This window comes from Hyperolius riggenbachi, chromosome 11 (assembly GCF_040937935.1).
Source record: "Hyperolius riggenbachi isolate aHypRig1 chromosome 11, aHypRig1.pri, whole genome shotgun sequence".
Lineage (NCBI taxonomy): Eukaryota > Metazoa > Chordata > Amphibia > Anura > Hyperoliidae > Hyperolius > Hyperolius riggenbachi.
This window is the reverse complement of record NC_090656.1, coordinates 114038807-114061074: the sequence shown is the minus strand read 5'-3', so window position 1 is coordinate 114061074 and position 22268 is coordinate 114038807. Positions and strand designations below refer to the sequence as shown.

The 22268-nt window shown below is 44.2% G+C and overlaps 1 protein-coding gene across 2 annotated transcripts in view; it reads right to left on the bottom strand.

Annotated features, from left to right (window-relative positions):
• TOLLIP (toll interacting protein) overlaps positions 1-22268 on the bottom strand; it is a 111157-nt gene that overhangs the window by 27990 nt on the left and 60899 nt on the right. For both annotated transcript variants that reach the window (XM_068260790.1, XM_068260791.1), the window contains exons 2-3: positions 20388-20537; positions 16347-16529 (exon numbers count right to left, since the gene is read on the bottom strand). In XM_068260790.1, coding sequence (XP_068116891.1) covers positions 16347-16529; positions 20388-20537 — 333 coding nt within the window. The remainder of the gene's footprint in view (positions 1-16346; positions 16530-20387; positions 20538-22268) is intronic.

Sequence of the window (22268 nt, the reverse complement as noted above, 5' to 3'; positions counted from 1 at the left end):
ACTAAGTCTGTGTGACATTCACAGTGCACACGTTGCGTTTGTGTGTAACGTGTAGCAATATTTAGAAAGTGCTGCATGCTGTGCATTTAGCAATGAACCTGCTGCGTTAGTTGTGTTGCACATGCTCAGTAATGCTTTTTTTTTATTTTTTTATATGTAACGCATGCACTGTTTTTGTTCCATCACTATGCAACGAAAATGGCGCACCAAATGCAAGGATAAAGAATGCACTATAACGTCCAAGTTATAGTGTACAACGCGTTGCGTTAGGGGCACGTTGTGTAACATTAACGTCGCATCAAACAACGCCCTGATGGGAAAGTAGCCGTAGTGACCTATTAAATCATTTCAATGAGCGATGTACCAGCACTCTATTGTGAACCTAGGGGTAGGGCTTTAAAGAGACTAACAAAATGTTCAGCCTTATTTCTTCTATCCTATAAGTTCCTATACCTGTTCTAATGTGGTCTGTCTTACTGCAGCCTTTCCTAGTTGCACAGTTGCTGTATTATCTCTGTTATATAATCTAATCTTCTTTCCTTTGTTGGCTCAGGCTGGAATGTGCTGCTCTGCTTGTGATAGGAAGAAGCTATACACACCCCCTCCAGGCTCTGTATGAGTCACAGACTGTGTGTCTATCACATGCTGGTTAGCAGCCATGTCTTGTTGGTAAACACTGCCTAAAGCTGGCAATTACAAGCTAGGATCTCAGCAGGGAGTGGCAGAAACAGCACAGAGGGGCCCAGGAGAACATAATGAATAGAATGGTATGCTTTTTATTGTAAGAATGTTAGAGTACAGATTCTCTTTAACCACTTCCCGACCGCCGTATTGACAATTGGCGGCCGGGAAGTGCACCCCGCAAGGACCGCCGTATTGACAATTGGCGGCGGTCCTTGTAGGGGCATGGGCGGAGCGATCGCGTCATCAGTGACGCGATCCTCCGCCTCCGCCTGGCGCCGCTCACCCGCCGCAACATCCCGCCGGCTATACGGAAGCGCCGGCGGGATGTTAACCCCGCGATCGCCGCATACAAAATGTATAATACACTTTGTAATGTTTACAAAGTGTATTATACAGGCTGCCTCCTGCCCTGGTGGTCCCAGTGTCCGAGGGACCACCAGGGCAGGCTGCAGCCACCCTAGTCTGCACCAAGCACACTGATTTCCCCCCCCCCCTGCCCCAGATCGCCCACAGCACCCATCAGACCCCCCCCCTGCCCACCCCCCAGACCCCTGTTTGCACCCAATCACCCCCCTAATCACCCATCAATCACTCCCTGTCACTATCTGTCAACGCTATTTTTTTTTTATCCCCCACCCTGCTCCCTGCCCCCTCCTGATCACCCCCCACCCCTCAGATTCTCCCCAGACCCCCCCCCCCCTGTTTACTGTATGCATCTATCCCCCTGATCACCTGTCAATCACCTGTCAATCACCTGTCAATCACCCATCAATCACCCATCAATCACCCATCAATCACCCATCAATCACCCGTCAATCACCCCCTGTCACTATCAGACCCTAATCTGCCCCTTGCGGGCACCCAATCACCCGCCCACACGCTCAGATTGCCCTCAGACCCCCCCCCCCCTTATCAATTCGCCAGTGCATTAATTACATCTGTCCTTCCCTGTAATAACCCACTGATCACCTGTCAATCACCTGCCAATCACCTATCACCCATCAATCACCCCCTGTCACTGCCACCCAACAATCAGCCCCTAACCTGCCCCTTGCGGGCAATCTGATCACCCACCCACACCAATAGATCGCCCGCAGATCCGACATCAGATCACCTCCCAAATCCATTGTTTACATCTATTCTCTCCTCTAAACACCCACTAATTACCCATCAATCACCCCCTATCACCACCTATCACCACCTGTCACTGTTACCCATCAGATCAGACCCTAATCTGCCCCTTGCGGGCACCCAATCGCCCGCCTGCACGCTCAGATTGCCCTCAGACCCCCCCCTTATCAATTCGCCAGTGCAATATTTACATCTGTTCTCCCCTGTAATAACCCACTGATTACCTGTCAATCACCTATCAATCACCCCCTGTCACTGCCACCCATCAATCACCCCCTGTCACTGCCACCCATCAATCACCCGCTGTCACTGCCACCCATCAATCAGCCCCTAACCTGCCCCTTGCGGGCAAACTGATCACCCACCCACACCAATAGATCGCCCGCAGATCCGACATCAGATCACCACCCAAGCGCAGTGTTTCCATCTATTCTCTACCCTAAACACCCACTAATTACCCATCAATCACCCCCTGTCACTGCTACCTATCAGATTAGACCCCTATCTGCCCCTAGGGCACTCAATCACCCGCCCACACCCTCAGAATGCCCTCAGACCCCAGCCCTGATCACCTCGCCAGTGCATTGCTTGCATCTATTCCCCCCTCTAATCACACCTTGAGACACCCATCAATCACCTCCTGTCACCCCCTAGCACACCTACCCATCAGATCAGGCCCCAATTTGCCCCGTGTGGGCTCCTGATCACTCGGCCAATCCCTCAGATCCCCCTCAGACCCCCTTCCGATCACCTCCCCAGTGCATTGATTGCATCTATTTTCCCCTCTAACCACCCCCTGAGACACCCATCAATCACCTCCTGTCACCCCCCTAGCACTCCTATCCATCAGATCAGGCCCAATACAACCTGTCATCTAAAAGGCCACCCTGCTTATGACCGGTTCCACAAAATTCGCCCCCTCATAGACCACCTGTCATCAAAATTTGCAGATGCTTATACCCCTGAACAGTCATTTTGAGACATTTGGTTTCCAGACTACTCACGGTTTTGGGCCTGTAAAATGCCAGGGCGGTATAGGAACCCCACAAGTGACCCCATTTTAGAAAAAAAGACACCCCAAGGTATTCTGTTAGGTGTATGACGAGTTCATAGAAGATTTTATTTTTTGTCAAAAGTTAGCGGAAATTAATTTTTATTGGTTTTTTTTCACAAAGTGTCATTTTTCACTAACTTGTGACAAAAAATAAAATCTTCTATGAACTCGCCATACACCTAACGGAATACCTTGGGGTGTCTTCTTTCTAAAATGGGGTCACTTGTGGGGTTCCTATACTGCCCTGGCATTTTAGGGGCCCTAAACCGCGAGGAGTAGTCTAGAAAACAAATGCTTCAAAATGACCTGTGAATAGGACGTTGGGCCCCTTAGCGCACCTAGGCTGCAAAAAAGTGTCACACATGTGGTACCGCCGTACTCAGGAGAAGTAGTATAATGTGTTTTGGGGTGTATTTTTACACATACCCATGCTGGGTGGGAGAAATTTCTATGTAAATGGACAATTGTGTGTAAAAAAATCAAACAATTGTCATTTACAGAGATATTTCTCCCACTTAGCATGGGTATGTGTAAAAATACACCCCAAAACGCATTATACTACTTCTCCTGAGTACGGCGGTACCACATGTGTGGCACTTTTTTACACCCCAAGTACGCTAAGGGGCCCAAAGTCCAATGAGTACCTTTAGGATTTCACAGGTCATTTTGCGACATTTGGTTTCAAGACTACTCCTCACGGTTTAGGGCCCCTAAAATGCCAGGGCAGTATAGGAACCCCACAAATGACCCCATTCTAGAAAGAAGACACCCAAAGGTATTCCGTACGGAGTATGGTGAGTTCATAGAAGATTTTATTTTTTGTCACAAGTTAGCGGAAAATGACACTTTGTGAAAAAAACTATTAAAATCAATTTCCGCTAACTTGTGACAAAAAAATAAAAACTTCTATGAACTCACCATACTCCTAACGGAATACCTTGGGGTGTCTTCTTTCTAAAATGGGGTCATTTGTGGGGTTCCTATACTGCCCTGGCATTTTAGGGGCCCTAAACCGTGAGGAGTAGTCTTGAAACAAAAATGACCTGTGAAATCCTAAAGGTACTCATTGGACTTTGGGCCCCTTAGTGCAGTTAGGGTGCAAAAAAGTGCCACACACGTGGTATCGCCGTACTCGGGAGAAGTAGTATAATGTGTTTTGGGGTGTATTTTTACACATACCCATGCTGGGTGGGAGAAATACCTCTGTAAATGACAATCTTTTGATTTTTTTACACACAATTGTCCATTTACAGAGGTATTTCTCCCACCCAGCATGGGTATGTGTAAAAATACACCACAAAACACATTATACTACTTCTCCTGAGTACGGCGATACCACATGTGTATCCTAACTGCGCTAAAGGGCCCAAAGTCCAATGAGTACCTTTAGAATTTCACAGGTCATTTTGAGAAATTTCGTTTCAAGACTACTCCTCACGGTTTAGGGCCCCTAAAATGCCAGGGCAGTATAGGAACCCCACAAATGACCCCATTTTAGAAAGAAGACACCCCAAGGTATTCCGTTAGGAGTATGGTGAGTTCATAGAAGTTTTTATTTTTTTGTCAAAAGTTAGCGGAAATTGATTTTAATTGTGTTTTTTCACAAAGTGTCATTTTCCGCTAACTTTTGACAAAAAATAAAATCTTCTATGAACTCACCATACTCCTAACGGAATACCTTGGGGTGTCTTCTTTCTAAAATGGGGTCATTTGTGGGGTTCCTATACTGCCCTGGCATTTTAGGGGCCCTAAACCGTGAGGAGTAGTCTTGAAACGAAATTTCTCAAAATGACCTGTGAAATTCTAAAGGTACTCATTGGACTTTGGGCCCTTTAGCGCAGTTAGGGTGCAAAAAAGTGCCACACATGTGGTATCGCCGTACTCAGGAGAAGTAGTATAATGTGTTTTGTGGTGTATTTTTACACATACCCATGCTGAGTGGGAGAAAGATCTTTGTAAATGGACAATTGTGTGTAAAAAAAATTAACAAATTGTCATTTACAGAGATATTTCTCCCACCCAGCATGGGTATGTGTAAAAATACACCCCAAAACACATTATACTACTTCTCCTGAGTACGGCAATACCACATGTGTGGCACTTTTTTGCAGCCTAACTGCACTAAGGGGTCCAAAGTCCAATGAGCACCTTTAGGCTTTACAGGGGTGCTTACAATTTAGCACCCCCAAAATGTCAGGACAGTAAACACACCCCACAAATGACCCCATTTTGGAAAGTAGACACTTCAAGGTATTCAGAGAGGGGCATGGTGAGTCCGTGGCAGATTTCATTTTTTTTTGTCGCAAGTTAGAAGAAATGGAAACTTTTTTTTTTTTTTTTTTTTTTTTCACAAAGTGTCATTTTCCGCTTACTTGTGACAAAAAATAATATCTTCTATGAACTCACTATGCCTCTCAGTGAATACTTTGGGATGTCTTCTTTCCAAAATGGGGTCATTTGGGGGGTATTTATACTATCCTGGAATTCTAGCCCCTCATGAAACATGACAGGTGGTCAGAAAAGTCAGAGATGCTTGAAAATGGGAAAATTCACTTTTTGCACCATAGTTTGTAAACGCTATAACTTTTACCCAAACCAATAAATATACACTGAATGGGTTTTTTTTATCAAAAACATGTTTGTCCACATTTTTCGCGCTGCATGTATACAGAAATTTTACTTTATTTGAAAACTGTCAGCACAGAAAGTTAAAAAAATCATTTTTTTGCCAAAATTCATGTCTTTTTTGCTGAATATAATAAAAAGTAAAAATCGCAGGAGCAATCAAATAGCACTAAAAGAAAGCTTTATTAGTGACAAGAAAAGGAGCCAAAATTCATTTAGGTGGTAGGTTGTATGAGCGAGCAATAAACCGTGAAAGCTGCAGTGGTCTGAATGGAAAAAAAGTGGCCGGTCCTTAAGGGGTAGAAAGCCCTAGGTCCTCAAGTGGTTAAGCAGGTTCACCATGAGACACAGCAATATCAATTTCTAGATTTCTGTCCATCTGACTTTCAAGCAAATATACCTGAACTTTAATACATTTAGATATCAGCATTTGGTAATCCCCTCACAGATACATTAAAAAGGAACTGTAGTCAATATAATGTAGCATATATATATATTTTACATTTATAAATTATTTATTCAGTGTTTGCCCATTGTAAAATCCTTCCTCTCCCTGATTTACATTCTGAACGTTATCACAGAATGTGCATAGATCTCTAAGCACCTGCCAGAACTAAAGATTTTACAGAGGGAAATAGTGCTTGGCAATTGGAAACAGTGTTATTTCCCACAATACGAGGTTCACAGAGAGGAAACTGTCAGGGTCATGGCCCCTATATCACGCTGTGGGATGGGTTTAACCTCAATGTCAGCCATACAGACATCGCTGATGATTTATTCATCAAAAGGTAAAGAGATCTCATAGGAAAGGAAGTATCAGCTACTGATTGGGTGAAAGTTCAATCCTGAGTTAGAGTTCCTTTTTAAAGTTAGAAATTGAAAGCCAGGAATGTTTATGGATGGAGCACCAACTGCCCACTAACTCCCTACTTTGGTACATGTGTGTAATCAGCTGCATAGAGGAGTAAATACTTCGGGCTCGTTTCCACTTGTGCGGTGCGAATTAGTCGCTAAAAATGCAAAACGAATTTGCACGCGGATGCGAATTTTACCGCAAATTTGTGGGCGTTTTCGCATGTTAGTAAATATGCGAATTTAACCATGTCAGTGCCTGTGTGCTTTTACATTGATTTTATGCAAAAACGCCCGCAAATTTGCGGTAAAATTTGCATACGAAAATGCATGCGAATTTCCTATTAAATACATTGTATGCTAATTGCATAGCGGTATGCAAATTCTGCGGGGTCTACCATACATATTTTTTCTGCACAGAAAACGCTCATCCTGACAAGTGGAAACAGGCCTATCCACTTGTATTGTCTATGCGAATCTGCATGCAGGAAACGCATGCAGATTAGCTCTAGTGGAAACGGGCCCTTACTCATTTTCACCACTTGCATTAATACCATTAACTGGCAGCCACAACTGGACACTACCATATCACAGTCTTTTAGGAAACTCACATGATACTTCAGGTTGCATGTACATTTAAAACAAGAAACATTTTGCAAGTTAAACTAAAAAGGGACAGTTTTTCTCTCTGGAATAGTGAAGTTTTACCATAAGCTTGATTTCCACTGCATATCACAAACTGCAAATGCACTGCAATAGCATTTTTTTTCATGCCTTTTGCTGCAGTTTTATGTGATTTATTTTCCTCTGAGTGACTGCTTTTTTTCTGAGGATTTGCTACAAGTCAAAATTAACCACTTAACGACCAGCCAACGCATATCGGTGCACCTGGGTTTCCTGTCAGTTCACGGAGGGGGGCTCCGTGAACAGCCTGCGAGCCTCCGATCGCGGCTCGCAGGCTAAATGTTAACACCCAGGGATGTAAGAGGACAGGAATATCCCTGTGGAGGGGGGCTTTGAGGCCCCCCCCGCTAGGCACAACTAGGCAGTGGCGATCAGACAACCCCCCCCCCCCAACAGGACACCCCCCCTAGTGGGAAAAAAGGGGGGGGGGGCGGAAGTCTGATCGCCCTGCCTGCCACCTGATCTGTGCTGGGGGCTGAAGAGTCCACACAGCACAGATCATAGAAAAATCTGCCGGTCCTTAAGTGGTTAAAACAAGGAAATAGCCAGAAAACAGTTTAGCGTTGCATTTGAGTTGTGGTCAGTGAGATTGCATGAAAATTACATACCAAATGCAGGAAAAAGACAACTGGCACTAGTGTTTGGGGTAAAAGTCAAATCACACAAATGGAAACGTGTTCCCCTGATTTACATTGTGCTGTAATATGTACGAACAGAGGCGCCAAGCAGAGTAAAACAATGTTCTAAAAATGATAAAAAGAGGGAAGTCAAGGTGGACTTACCTCCCTCTGGTAGTGGACATATACTCAAATGCAGAGTAAAAATATATATACAATTTATTCACCACTCCATAAAATCGCAACGCGTTTCGCGGTCAACAGTCCCGCTTCATCAGGCAGTATAGGAGCATAAAAAACTGGTTCAGGTCCATAAAGCGGCGCTCACACGCTTTATGGACCTGAACCAGTTTTTTATGCTCCTATACTGCCTGATGAAGCGGGACTGTTGACCGCGAAACGCGTTGCGATTTTATGGAGTGGTGAATAAATTGTATATATATTTTTACTCTGCATTTGAGTATATGTCCACTACCAGAGGGAGGTAAGTCCACCTCGACTTCCCTCTTTTTATCATTTTTAGAACATTGTTTTACTCTGCTTGGCGCCTCTGTTCGTACATATTACAGCACTATTAAGTCCACCCCTGGTGGAGGGGTCTTTCCCCATTTTTCTATCTACAGAGAGCGACTTTTATACCTGAGTGGGGTCAGGTACTAATACTCCCCACCTCCCTGTCAAGTGGTTGCCTGATGGTAACCCACCTTTGTGAGTATAAGAACCTTTGACATTATTTTATATATTGAGCTTACCAGACAATATTGCACTATTGGGCTCTCGGTGTCCTCTGTTTTGTTTTTACAAGTTTTTTTTCCCCCGATTTACATTATAGTTCTGAAGCCCTAGCATTGTGTGGATCACAAACAATCCTCAAGACACGTATGGTGGCAAAGAAGCCAAAAACTGTTATCCCTTGGCTTTATTAGGGCCAGCTTACAGAGGGCACACTGCAATACGCCCAATGTTTAACAGAGGCGTAGCACATGTGAAGACATTTTCTCTATTTCTTTATGGGTATGTTTGGACAGTTCACACTGTATGCATCTTCTCTGTTTAGCCAAAGACTCAAAAAAATAAAATAAAAAATGAACCACCAAATTCTCTTGGCTTGCAAGCGTGTAAGGCAAGGTCATATTTTCCTATGCCAGTTTGCACTTGCAATCTATGCAGGTTTATCATTCACAACTATTTTTTAATTCTGCATAATATTTTGGTGCTTTCTGAACAATAAATTATAAACAAAGAAAAAAAAATAAATAAAAAGAATACTGTGATCTAAATTGCCACAACGTACAGTGTCCTGCCAGTAGATGGCAATAAAGCGCTGACATGCAGGGAGTGCTGTGTATTAGTAATATTCACGGCCCCTTTTCCACTGCAGGCGATTCCTTGAACATCGCTAAACGCTAGTGGTTTTTAAATTAACATCGGAATCTCAAAAAGTATTTTCCACTATCACAATTCAATCTTCGCTCAATCGTGATCGCTTTTTTGATCAATTTTTGAAGCAGTTGTGCTATAATGTTAAATGCAACATTGCAATGGCAATACAAAATTGATGAAAATTCGCAACCGCTTGCGTTTGTGATTTTCTTTTGCGATTGCTAGTGGAAAAGGACCCAAACCCATTACAGCAGGATTGCCCATTGAGTAGATCACGATCTACCGGTAGATTGCAAAGGACTTCATGGTAGATCTCAAAGGCACTACATTTTCCATTCTGTATATACAAATATGCTCCTAAAATTGTACTTTGGTAGATCATTTTGACATGCAAATTTTTAAAAGTAGCTCACAGGCTGAAAAAGTATGGGTACCTCTGCATTACAGGGTTAAAGTGACACTGAAGAAGAAAAAAAAATATGATATAATGAATTCTATTTATAGTACAGATAATTAATAGAAGCAAAGAGAAGTCTCATTCTTATTTTCAGTTACATAGGTTTTTATAACATTGCAGCATTCTCTAATATTTGCAGTTTACAAATTACACTCTGTATTTTAAACTATGAAACAGAGCAGAGCTAATGATCCTTTGAGCTTCCTGGCAGAATCTCCCTCTATACAGACAAAAGTGCACACAAAACGGAGGGAGATCCGGATTGCCAACTACTTGCTTCTCCACTCGTCACCCCCATAGATGTCTCCAAGTAGCCTGAGGGGGTAGCAGCCAGGAGGGGGGGCAGTAGGAAGAGCGGAGGGGGGGTTCAGACCCCCCGTCCCTGCTCCCCTTCCAGCTATGTGCGCTATAGTAAATCAGCAAACGTAATCAGCTAGTGGGGAAGCAATTACCTTCCTTCCTCGGCTCGTGGCTTCCTGCAATGCCGCCCACTAAAGGGCGGCATTGCAGGAAGTCCCACGTCGAGCAGAGAGGAAGGTAATTGCTTCCCCACTTGCTAATTACTTTTGCTGATTCTATAGCCACATAGCTGGAGGAGGAGCGGTGTTGGGGGGAACCAAATGTGGGAGGGAGTGTTCGAACCCCCTCCCTGCCACTGTGCCCGCTGCCCCCCTTCCTGGCAGTTACCCCCCACCCCACCCACGGACAGAGCTGGGGGCACGTTTTTGAAAACGCGAAACGGACCTCGAAACGTATGCTGCAAAAGGGCAGCACAGATTAGTTAGCGTTCCGTTTTTTAAAAAAATGGAGCCCGAGCCATGGATTGCGTTCTGCAACCGTACGTACTTGTAGACCGAGCCTTAGGCAGTTTGGATGTCTATGAGAAACTGATCCCAGCATGTTGGGATGTTGATGAAATAGAAATGTGAAGGAGAGGTTGTAAAATATTGATCCAATTTACTCCCAAATCAACATTTTGCATAACACCAGGTAGAGCAAAAGCATGTTTTGTAAATTTGATCAGATAATCATACACAGATCTCCTCAAAATGGCAATCTTGCTGTTGTATACTTGGACTTTCTTACAATTATGTGTAAAATTATCTCGAAAATTCGTTCAGTTCTATGAAAATCGATTGAAAAAAAAAAAAAAAAAAAAGCGATCAGAAAATTGAAAAATCGTTCAAAATTTAGATCGGACAGGTTGGAAATAATCGATCTGGCAGGTAAATATGCCAGAAAATTGTATAGTGTGTACCTAGGCATTAGATGCAGAAGATTAACAGAATAGCCAGGCAACTGGGATTGCTTAAAATGAAATAAATATGGCAGCCTCCATGTATCTCTCGCTACAGTTGTCCTTTAACCACCCTAGCTTTCCAATTCCCCAGGATTTCCGTGCAAAAAAGTGGTACAATTAATTTTCATAACCTTTTTTCCTGTAACTTACCAAAATAAGTCAAGCAAGAGTTTAGTATACATTATGAGTATAATAAAAGTGTCAAACACAAATTCTTGTCAAAAATTAAATAAAATGTATTAATGACAAACAGAAATAGCTTGCTTTTTTAATCAATGCAGAAATATGCAAAAATAAATAAATAGAGGCAGAAAAATATATACAGTCTAGAGGTTTACCCCTAAAACATCTATTTTGTGTGGTACACCTTGAAGCAAGGGATACACAAAGTGCCACATCACAGTCCAGGCAATACGTACGGGTCTCCTTGTGCATTTTTTCCCCAGTCGGGGCCTTTTTTGGCGCAACAGACCACACACCTCCCTGTAGGTTGTTCCTTATGTGCGGTCGGTGGCAAATATTCAGGAAAGTGGCGTCCAGAAAATCGTGCCGGGTTCACAACGCCTCGGTCTAGCTGCTGATTCCGGTGGGAGATGCTTTACGCATATGGCTTCAGTAAGTTGCCACACAAAATCATGGTGCAGTACAGGCCGGTCACTGTTTTGTTTGTAGAGCACATAAGCGTTCCACAGGCGTTGTTCCAGTAGGAGGCGGAATTTTTTTAAATAATATTTCCGCTGCTGTTTGCGGACAGCCGGGTAAAAGGTCATTGCTCCATCAGCCCTGTCCACACCTCCCATGAGGTCATGACTGCTTTGGGCTTGTCCACCTGTCTACCACTGGTAGTGGTGCGCACAGATTCAGCATTGTGCACCGTGCTGAGGATGCACACGTCCCACTTGTCCCTCCACTGCAGAGCCATGATTTTTCCATTCTGCCAGGCAACAACCTCTCCTTTCTTCAGCTTCCTGGCAGAAAAGGCTGATGGCATATGGCATCGGTTAGGCCTCACCGTACCATATGCGTCAGTCTTCTGCTGGATCAGGTGCTTGTACAGTTCTGGGGAGGTATAATAATTGTCCGTAGTAAGACAGTACCCCTGATCCAGCAATGGCTCCATAAGCGTGAGCACAGAGGAGGTAGCACACCCAAACTCACTGTACTGCGGTGCAAATCTGGTGCCTTTGCCTGTGTAGATAATAGAGTTCCAGATGTATTCAGACTTGGCCTCACAGAGCATGAAGGACTTTACCCCAAAGCGGGCCCTTTTGCATGCAATGAACTGCACCCAGCTGAGTCTCCCCTTGTACGCCATGAGACTTTCATCCACGGTGATGTCTCGATCCGGTACGTAGACACCCCTGAAGTTGGCAACAATGAGCTGGTTGGGAGCGGGATGGGTGGCCTCATCAATGTCCTCATTGTTGCTGAAGTGCAGGTACTTCATAATGAGGGTGAAGCGGGGCTCGGGCATAACAGATCCAAAGAAAGGTGTGATGAGGATCTAGTTAGTGGTCCAGTACCACTTCTGCAGCGGCTTTCCCAACACTCCCTGGAGGATGATGAGGCCCAGGAACACCCAGATGTCATCGCAGGTGACAGGTTCCCATTTCCTGCTCCTAGAGAACCTGCTTTGAGGAGCACCCTGCTGCTGCGCTGCATATTGATTGGTCTCCTCCACAATCTTCTGGATGACCTCATCAGTGAGAAACAGCTCCAAGTAGGACAGCGGGCTGTGGTCACATGTGATCTTCTGCCCAGGTACCGCAGTGAAAGGGAACCTGGATGGCGGAGCTTGCGACCGGCTCTCCTGCTCACACAAAGTACTACACTCACTGTCTCCTCGTCACTGTTCTCGGACTCTGAAGACAGGTCCCCGGGAATCTCGCTGTCTGTAGATTCCTCAACGAGTGACTGATCACTGTTGCTTCCCTCCAGGACATCCAGCAGTTCCTGGTCACACAGACGCCTCCGGGAGCTCGAGGCCATGACTCCAAGCAGGATACAGGGTCAAAGGTCAGCGACAGAAAAAAAAATATCCAGCAAAAACAAGCACACAGATTACAGCAGTCTTTAGAAAGACTAGAACTGCAATACTGTATGAAGCAAAGGCAGGAAATCACTATTAAAGCACAGAAATCACAAGAGTTAGCTGACAAGCAGACTAGCAATTGGACACTGAGGACTCTGAAAGAGGAAGTAGTAGTAACAGCCCATCCTTTTATACTGTGTACAGGTGTTTGCTAAAAACTTTGAATTACAGTAATGTGATTGGATTTACTGTGGATGTAGGTACTGATGTAATTCATGCGCCGCCCAGCAGGGGGCGCATGATCGGTGTCATGGGAAGGAGCTGGGCATCGCCATCTTGCCTTTCAGGCGATCAGGCCGGAAGAGAGGGAAGGGAAAAGCCCGCAGCAGCTGATGGACGCAGCAAAAGCACCGCTGATCAGAGCGGTGAGTGCCTGACTGCATGACGAGCTGAGCTCGTCTAACGTTTTCAGCAAGTTTTGTCCGTAACGCTAGGCTGGTTAACGAGTGCTGACGTGGTGTGTGTGGGGTTAGATGGGACACAGAGGCATGTTCCCTGCTGCAGGAAATGCCTTTGCAATCCCCCCTCCCTCCTTGTGCCGCTTTCTGACACCCCCCCCCCCCCCACACCTGAAATTAGCTACGATTGTAGCTATTCCAGAGGATAAGGGAAGAGAGATATTGCATGCTTGTACGCCCACTAGGGGCGTTCCTGCAGGCCTTCCAAAGCTGCCATTGGGCAGCTCTCTCTCTCCCCGGCTGCGCCTCCGCCACTCCCTCGCGTCCCTGCAGCTCTATCAGCGTCTTGACCCCAGGGGTCAAGAAAATGAAATTAAATTACTGCATGGCTCAGGAGCCGTGGAGAGCGGTGTAAATGGTGGCTACCTGATCCGCCCATCCCCCTCAGATCAGGTAGCACTGATTTTTTTTTTTTTTTTTTTTTAGTTTTATCCCCACCTTGGGTTCTCTTTAAAGAGACTCCCTAACAAAAATTGCATCCTGTTTTTTATCATCTTATAAATTCCAAAAGCTATTCTAATGTGTTCTGGCTAACTGCAGCACTTTCTGCTATCACAGTCTCTGTAATAAATCAATGTATCTTTCCCCTGTCAGACTTGTCGGCCTGTGTCTGGAAGGCTGCCAAGTTCTTCAGTATTGTGGTTCTGCTATGCACTCCCCCCTCCAGGCCCCTCTCTGCACACTGCCTGTGTATTATTTAGATTAGAGCAGCTTCTCTCTTCTCTCATCTTTTACAAGCTGGATAAATCGTCCTCTGAGCTGGCTGGGCTTTCACATACTGAAGAATTACAGACAAGGGCAAAGCTGTTTGCAGGAAGAAAAGAGCAGCCTGAAACTTCAGTGCATGAGAACAGAGGGAAGAAACACACAAATGATCTCTTGAGATTCAAAAGGAAGGGTGTATACAGCCTGCTTGTGTATGGATGTATTTTCTATGTGTGGACATACTGTACATCAACCTACTTCCTGTTTTGTGGCCATTTTGTTTGTTTATAAACAAACTTTTTAAAACTGTTTTTAACCACTTTTAATGCGGTGAGGAGAGGAGAAATTGTGACAGAGGGTAATAGGAGATGTCCCCTAACGCACTGGTATGTTTACTTTTGAGCGATTTTAACAATACAGATTCTCTTTGAGAATACCCCCCTTCTTTGTACTTTCTAGTAAGTTAGTGACCATGTGCAGTACACAACTTGCAGATGCACCACTTACAATGAGTTTACCAATGCACTGTGTGTTACAAATGGGTGGTGCTCTAGTGTTAAGGAAAATGACAATTTTTCACCTCTGCTGCTGCTTCAATGTAGAGGTAACCCCTTTCCTCCAGCACAAAAGAACACATGTAGTAATCTTAAGTACAGGTATTTAACATCTATTTGTTTAACAATTATGAATTTTAAAAAAATACACATTAATGATGAACAGTGCAATCGGCAAAAATTAGTAAAAATAAACGAAAAACATTAGAACAGTACTATTGTATATAGATACCTAGCAGTAGTACGCTATTAAGTGCAAATGTGCAATTACTGTAATACAACACAGACCAACAATAAATGCAGATGTTAAGATAATAAAATATGAACAACAGATGTTAATCACCCACACGTTCATACTTCATGTGCCATCTGGTAGTATATCTGGTATATACTATAGTACTGTTCTAAATTTTAATTGATTTTCACTCATTTTTGCTGATTGAATTTGTATTGCATGGCTTGCAGTATTTGTGCATTTGCACTTTATTACATACCACTTCAAGGTATTCTTCTGTGTGCTTTATTTAATATTCTTTATTGTGTTTGTTTTTTTAATCCATAATTGTTGAATAAATTGATGCTAAATACTTTATAACCAACCCTACTTTATGATTACTACATTAGTTTACAATGCAGCTGATTAGACTGTGGAGTACAATACTCATGGCTGGTCTACCACCTGTAGTCTAGCCCATAAGCATTGCAAACGCCTGCAATGTAACCTGTGGCAATGCAGGTCCAATCACTGCCTATGTCATAATAATACCCAACTCTAACGTGGTGCTCTCTGTCAAAAGACTCCAGTAAAGTGGATTGGAAGTTAGATACTCACCCATTTAGAGGGAAGGCTCTGGATCCTAGCAGTTTCCATCTAGATCTGTCCCCTGTTCAACATTAGTGTCCCTGAGTGCTTGCGAGGGCTGCCACGGAAGCTCTAAGGCAGAAATTTTAATGGGGGACAGTGGGGGGAACGGGGACCCGGAGAGCGGACCAAGAAGACTCCAGAGACTTCCCTCTTAGGTACCTAACTTTTTTAAAAAGCTCGCTTCAGAAATAGTTTGTGTTGAATAATATTTCTGCATGTCTTCTCACAGCCCATGGAATTCTATAGGGTGGTTCACAGTACCGGGTTGTATTAAAGTCAATGTCCAGTGTCCATTGCAGCTCCCAGTCATAAAGCATGCGTTATGCATCTGACCACTGTGAACCTAGCCTCAGGGTGACTTTAAAGGAACTGATCCACCGTTAGTCTGCCGCAGCCAAGTTTCAGTTCTGCCGAATGTGCAGATGGCGTTCCACTGCGCCAGCGCGGCCCTTGGAACGCGTATCCTGGTACACATACACGTCAGACGCATCCTGCGCAAGCACAGTAAGCGTTTCTCTCTTACTGCACCTGTGCAAAATGCGTTCAATGACGTGTATGCGTACCAAGAAATGCGTTCCAAGGGTGGCGAACGGAGGATCAGTTAAACACCGTGCGTGGGCACAGGCCGGCTACAGGGGAATGGCCGAAGCACCAGGTAAGTGAAACTTTTTTTTTTTACAGAAAAGGTTCCCTTTAAAACCCTTGACAATTTGTGCTGAGGGAGCCACCGTAGCTGATTAGGATGTTGGTTGTACAAAAAGGCAACAAGGAACAAGTGTGTTCGGCATATATGTGCCTTGTTTGAAAATGTAATGAATCCAGGTCTGCTTGCAAATACAAGAGCAAATAGTTGAAACTACATTTAGAACCTTCAACAATACTAACCTCATCAAAGATCTCCAGGTAGAAGGAGTCTACGCCTGGTGGTAAGGTACACTGAATCACTTTGTTCCATCTGGGATTTTTTGCCCCATTGTGTGCAGTAGGCGTTTCATACACAGCATATCCCAAGCGTATCCTACAGTATGGATCCATCCTCGTCATGCCGTAATTCTTTGCAAGCTTAGCCTACAAAATGATAGAAGGCATTATAGTGGAATTACTGAGAAGTGTTAGGAACCTGTATTACACTGTCATTTTCCTCTTCCACAGAAAACCTCTTGGGCTGTCCTGTCCTAAATGAGTGTGTTCTTGTTAAAGCTGCTCAGGAAATTATGCAATGCACTAGCTCTACAGGTTCCTTTAACTAAATAATCCCAGAATTCTGTTTTGCAATACAGATATTCCCCGGTTACCGAACGAGATAGGGACTGTAGGTTCGTTCTTAAGTCGAAGCACTGTGCCATCTCTGTCCCCTGTACCTCTTCTGTGCCCCCCTGTGCCTCCAGTGTCCCCCTCTGCCCTCTGTGCCTGCTTATCCACGTTTAAAAGCCATTTTTTCTTTGAATTTTTTAAAAATCGATTTTCTCAAAAACTAAGTCCGATTTGAATTTTTTTTTTTTTGGCTTGTTCTCATGGAAACACAGAATCCATGCAGTTCGTATCGGCGGGTAGTTCTTAAGTCGGGGACTACCTGTACTAGTAATTTGGATTCTATCCACATGAAGTTAGCATGTTCTCTGTCGTACAGGCTTCCTCCAATAACCCCAAAATACAGGGGCAAGTGAGCCCTCTGGATAAAATTAACTTTTAACTAAATGATAAAAGCAGCGCATCACCAGGCCGCCTCTGAATGGGTACCGAAAATTAACTAGACTGCCCGGGAAAATACTGGTTGCATCAATTTACATGAAGATCTTACAGGATCCATGAACTGAGAGGCAGATGGAGGCTGAAATATTTATTTCCTTTTTATATTTACATTGGCAAAACAACACGTGAACTGCGTGAGCGTATCTTAGAACACATTAAAAGTATTAAAAGTGTGAACTCCACTGCGCCAGTCGGCCAGCATTTCAGACAGCACCATGGTGGTTGCTACAGTGGCCTTAGAGTTGTGGGCTTGGACCGTATACATGGGTCAATTAGGGGTGGCAATCAGGATAAACTGCTAAAACAGAGGGAATGCCGTTGGATCTTTGATCTAAAGGCAACAGTCCCCCCTGGCTTGAACGAGATGGAGGGCTTTGCATCCTTCTTACCTGCATAATTTAGGTTATTGATACCTTCAGCTAGTGGATGAGCGTCTTTAAGATTTTGGTTTCTCCCTTCCCCCAAAACCCCCACCTCCCTCCCCCCCTTTCCTTTCCCCCCCCCCCCCCCCCTGCCCCCCCCCCCCCCCCCCCCCTCCCACCCTCCCGGGACACTGCCCCTCCATATTGCTTGGGTGGCGGGGTGTCTGAGCTGTGTGGTGCTCCCCCGATGCTGCACTGGACATTCTTTTGCTGTATATACAAGTTATAGATTGAGGCGTGGATTTCAGCCTGTATGTTTTCTAGTTGCTGCGTTTTGCGGCAATTGAGACATACGCTCTTATATTAGTTAGGTGTGTGTTTGTTTGTGCAGACAGTGTGTGAGGTATGTATGTGCTTATGATATTTGATTGCCTTTTGGTAATAGGTGCACCTGTGGGGGTGGTTCTTGCCGCTGTGTGCCCCCCTCCGCATGTGCATGCGGGCTTCCGTACTGCCCGGGATTCTCGGGCGGCGGTGTTCCTAGCGGCACTGCGCGGCTGACACGCGTCATCCCCCCTCTCCTCCCTGGACGCCGGTTTGCAGCGACAGGAGGAGGGTGTGTGGGGGTTGGGCGGCGCGTGCCGCCGTCATCTGGGAGGGAGGGCATGGCCGCAGAGCCACACCCCTCGGGTCAGTGATTGGCCCAAGAGGCCAACTTAATGACAGGATGTACGTCTAGCGGTGAGCCACGCCCCCTGAGGAAACGAGCAGGAAGCTCGTGAAACATGTCGGGGCTGTAGGTGGCATCACCGCGTGCTTGCCCCACACCTCTGCTGCACGGACTGCCTGGACTCCCTTCATACGCCTCCATACGCCTGGCATATCCATCTCTAAGGGCCTTGAACAGCGGGACTGTTCCACTGCCATGGAGACGCTGATGTATTTACAAATCGACATGAGCACACAGTGACTGTTTCTGGAGAGCATATCCAAGGTACTCCATATTGCAAGTCTGTCAGCTGTGACTGAGGACGTTCATGCTTATACTGGCAACATACAGCTTATGCCTGTTGGCACATTGGCAATGTGCTCATGGTCGTGTTTGGGACATGTGATGCTTTGCTTCTGCATGCTGGTTCTATGGAGCTGTTTGCTACATATTAACTGCTGGGGAGGACAACCATGTTTTGCATGTGCTGCAACCAACTAACCCCATAATCTTCATCCCCACTGCTTTGCTACTAACCTGTGCTGATGTTGTGTTTTTGCATCTGGATGTGCGGCAGGAACTGCTTGGAGTGTGCTTCCTGCTTTTCCCAGTCATCAGGAAAAGTTTGACATCCTAATTTTCAATTGGACTAGGTGATATTAGATGGTTCTTAGCTGGGAGTATGACATCTGATCGGATGATGTCGGATGCTCTCTAGACAACAATATATGAAGCATAAACCTGGACCTTATTTTTCACTACATCAAATAGTGCACCTGATATAACTGGTCTGCATGGTATGTATGTGTGGATGGATGCAGGGAGCTCCCAGGTAGCAACAGTAGGCAGCGGAGCAATGTGTTTTGGGCAAATTTTAATATTTTGTGTATACAATTTTTGTAATTCATTAAAGTATTTTTGATAAATTCATTTATAGTGTATGTTTTGGTGTGGATCGCCCGCCCTATGTTTCCTTCCTAGTCATTTTCTCTTATTATTTATTTCCTTTTTATAGACCCTGAACAAGTATGCAGCAGATCAGGGGTTTCTGACAACATTGTCCGATCTGATAAGATTAGCTGAATGCTTGTTTCTGGTGTGATTCAGACACTACTGACCATAAAGATTAACATGACAGCCAGGCAACTGGCATTGTTTAAAAGAAAATAAATATGGAAGCCTTCATTTCCATCTCACTTCAGTTGTCCTTTAAAGTGTAACTATCGGGCATAAAATCAATTCTTTATTTTTATCTTGTAAACAAGTAATAAGGATGCTAATCAGGCAATCCAAAAGTTAAAATCTCTATTACTTTTCTTGTTTATAAATGATCATTCCCCAGTTTACCTGACTCTTATTTGGTACGTTGCTGCACAAAGGAAGTTGCAGGGCATGCTGGTTTTTTTTTTTGCCTCTTTATTTTCCCTCAGACTTAACTAATGTACAGAAGCAAAAAAGGACAACCCAGCATGCCCTGCAACTTCCTTTTTGCGGCAACGTACTAAATAAGAGTCAGGTACACTGGGGAATGATCGTTTATAAACAAGAAAAGTAATAGAGATTTTAACTTTTGGATTGCCTGATTAGCATCCTTATTACTTGTTTACAAGATAAAAATAAAGAATTGATTTTATGCCCTACAGTTACATTTTAAGTTTCCTACAGCTGTCAGCTTACTCACCATATGAAAAACGGAACTTGACAGGATTGTGAAATGGCAACTTTAACCAATTGTGACCATGCCACAATATAATTATCTACTCTCTGCCACCTGGGAGTTGAGTTTTTATTTAAAAATAAACAAACAAAACCAAAAACTTCATGTAAGATGTGCTTTGGTAGCACTGGCATGTCTGGCAGCTTTGCAATCCATTTTGAGGATTGGCATCATAGACTCCATTGCATTTTGGCTGGAAAAGTCAAAGCTGTATTTGGAATGTAGTCTGGAAAACTAACGATAAAAGACCCTGGATTTCACAAATGTTGTCCATCTGTATACAGAACTATGGACTAGCCAGGGGAAATGGGTGCATGACCTTTTCACTTTTAACATAATGTTACATAAAACTACCGAGTATGTTCTGATCTTTTACCATTACCTACCTGCACTACTGTGATGCTGAGGCGGGCCATAGTCCCCATTGATCCTGTGTACTGCAGCTGCTGTGCAGCCTGGGCATCCAGTTGAATCTGTTGCTGCTGTTGGGTGGGTGTGATCCGCAGGAAGTCTTGGGGAAGTTCACCAATGAACACCTGTAGGTACAGATAGATATCAAAACACTGCACAGACTGTGATGCATTCTACAGGCAATTACAGCACAATTCATTCTCACTGGTCCCCATTTAAGTTCAAAGCTTTATTAATCTTGTTTAATATTTCACACTTTGCATCTAACATACTTTATTCTAAATAGTAGCAAAATAATGTTTCCACAAACTATGGAGGGGTTGAGGGGCATTCCACTTATTAATCTCAGTAAGCATACCATTGTGCTACAAAATGCTAATTCAGCTCTTGCAGAAAGTTATAATTTCCAAAAAATGAAAGTAGCCTCAGCATGTAGTTCTTTGCAACTATGGCAACAGTACTCTGGAGCACAGCCTACCCAGAAATTCAGAGCCATCTACAGTAAGCTGTATAAAGCAGACATTTGCAATCCTGGACTAAACAAATGATCGTCAGAAGGCAGTCGGCCAACGCAACTAAGGTTTGGTCATCGAATCACTAATCGAATCCCGGCCAAGGTGAAATTTGATTGTTACCCTTTCCAGGTGAATACATTTGCATATAGAACTTCCATAATCCTGCATCAGTTTATAAGTATTTGCATCTCACTGACCATCCCTAGTAGATTCTTATGGAAATGCTGCATAAAGGCTGTGCCTTTGTATTCATATAAAACAATGTTTCTTATTAAACCTTGGTTATCTTAGTTTATTTTTAGAAATAGTAAAGAATTTCCAATTATACCTTTTGTTTACCTTACCTGCCAATCATACCTACCTTTGTTTAAAGTAACAAAGAGAGATGATCAACCATTTTCTGAATTTATTGCAAATGGAATGCAGCCTTAAAATATGCCCCAAACAAAAAACTGGAATAGCTGCTGATTTTGATTGGCTCATTTCCATTATGTGTGCAATTTGCAGCAACATTTTTCTCTATTCATAATCTTATCCAAGCTCAAAACAAATTAGCTAACTTGAGAGGGAACTGAGCACTTTCCCTCTTCTTCCCTATTGGTACTAATTTAGTGCGCCAAGCCAACATATACTGAAGGATTTAGACTCAGGCAATGAGGTAAGCCTTAGGCCCGGTTCACATTTGCGTTTTTTTCCGGAACGTAACTGGAACGTATACTGTACAAACGGAACGGATGTGAATGGATCTAATGTTAACCTATGGATCCATTCACATGCGTCCGTTGGTACGGATACGTTCCGGTCCCCGGATCTGAAAAATGCATCAGGCCCTAATCTTCTGGACCGTTTTGCCTAGTGGAACGGATCCGGACAAATACTGCAGCATTGGGGGCAATGAGAAATGTAACGTTTCTTCACACTAGTGGGGGGCACGAGCCAACGCGAATCTAGCGACAGGAGGGCGAAGGGAGGGTGCGACGGGTGGGCTAGGGGGGCTTTGTACATACCTTCTCTTCATAGGCAGCTGGCGGTAGAGGCTTCCGTCTTCTTCCGCGTCATGTGACTACATGATGCGTCATGTGACTAACGCACTGCGTAGTCACAGCGGAAGAAGAGGAAGCCTCTACCGCCGTCTGCCTATGAAGAGAAGGTATGTATTTGCTGAGTGAAAACGGATCCGATCAATCATTGATCAGATCCATTTTTTTTTACTATGTGAATGGGCCACGGACTGAGCCATCCGGATCCAGTGAAGCAGAGACCGGATCTGCTCACCGGATCCTTTTTGGCAAAAACGCAGATGTGAACCGGGCCTTATGCAGAGAAAGGAAATGACCACCT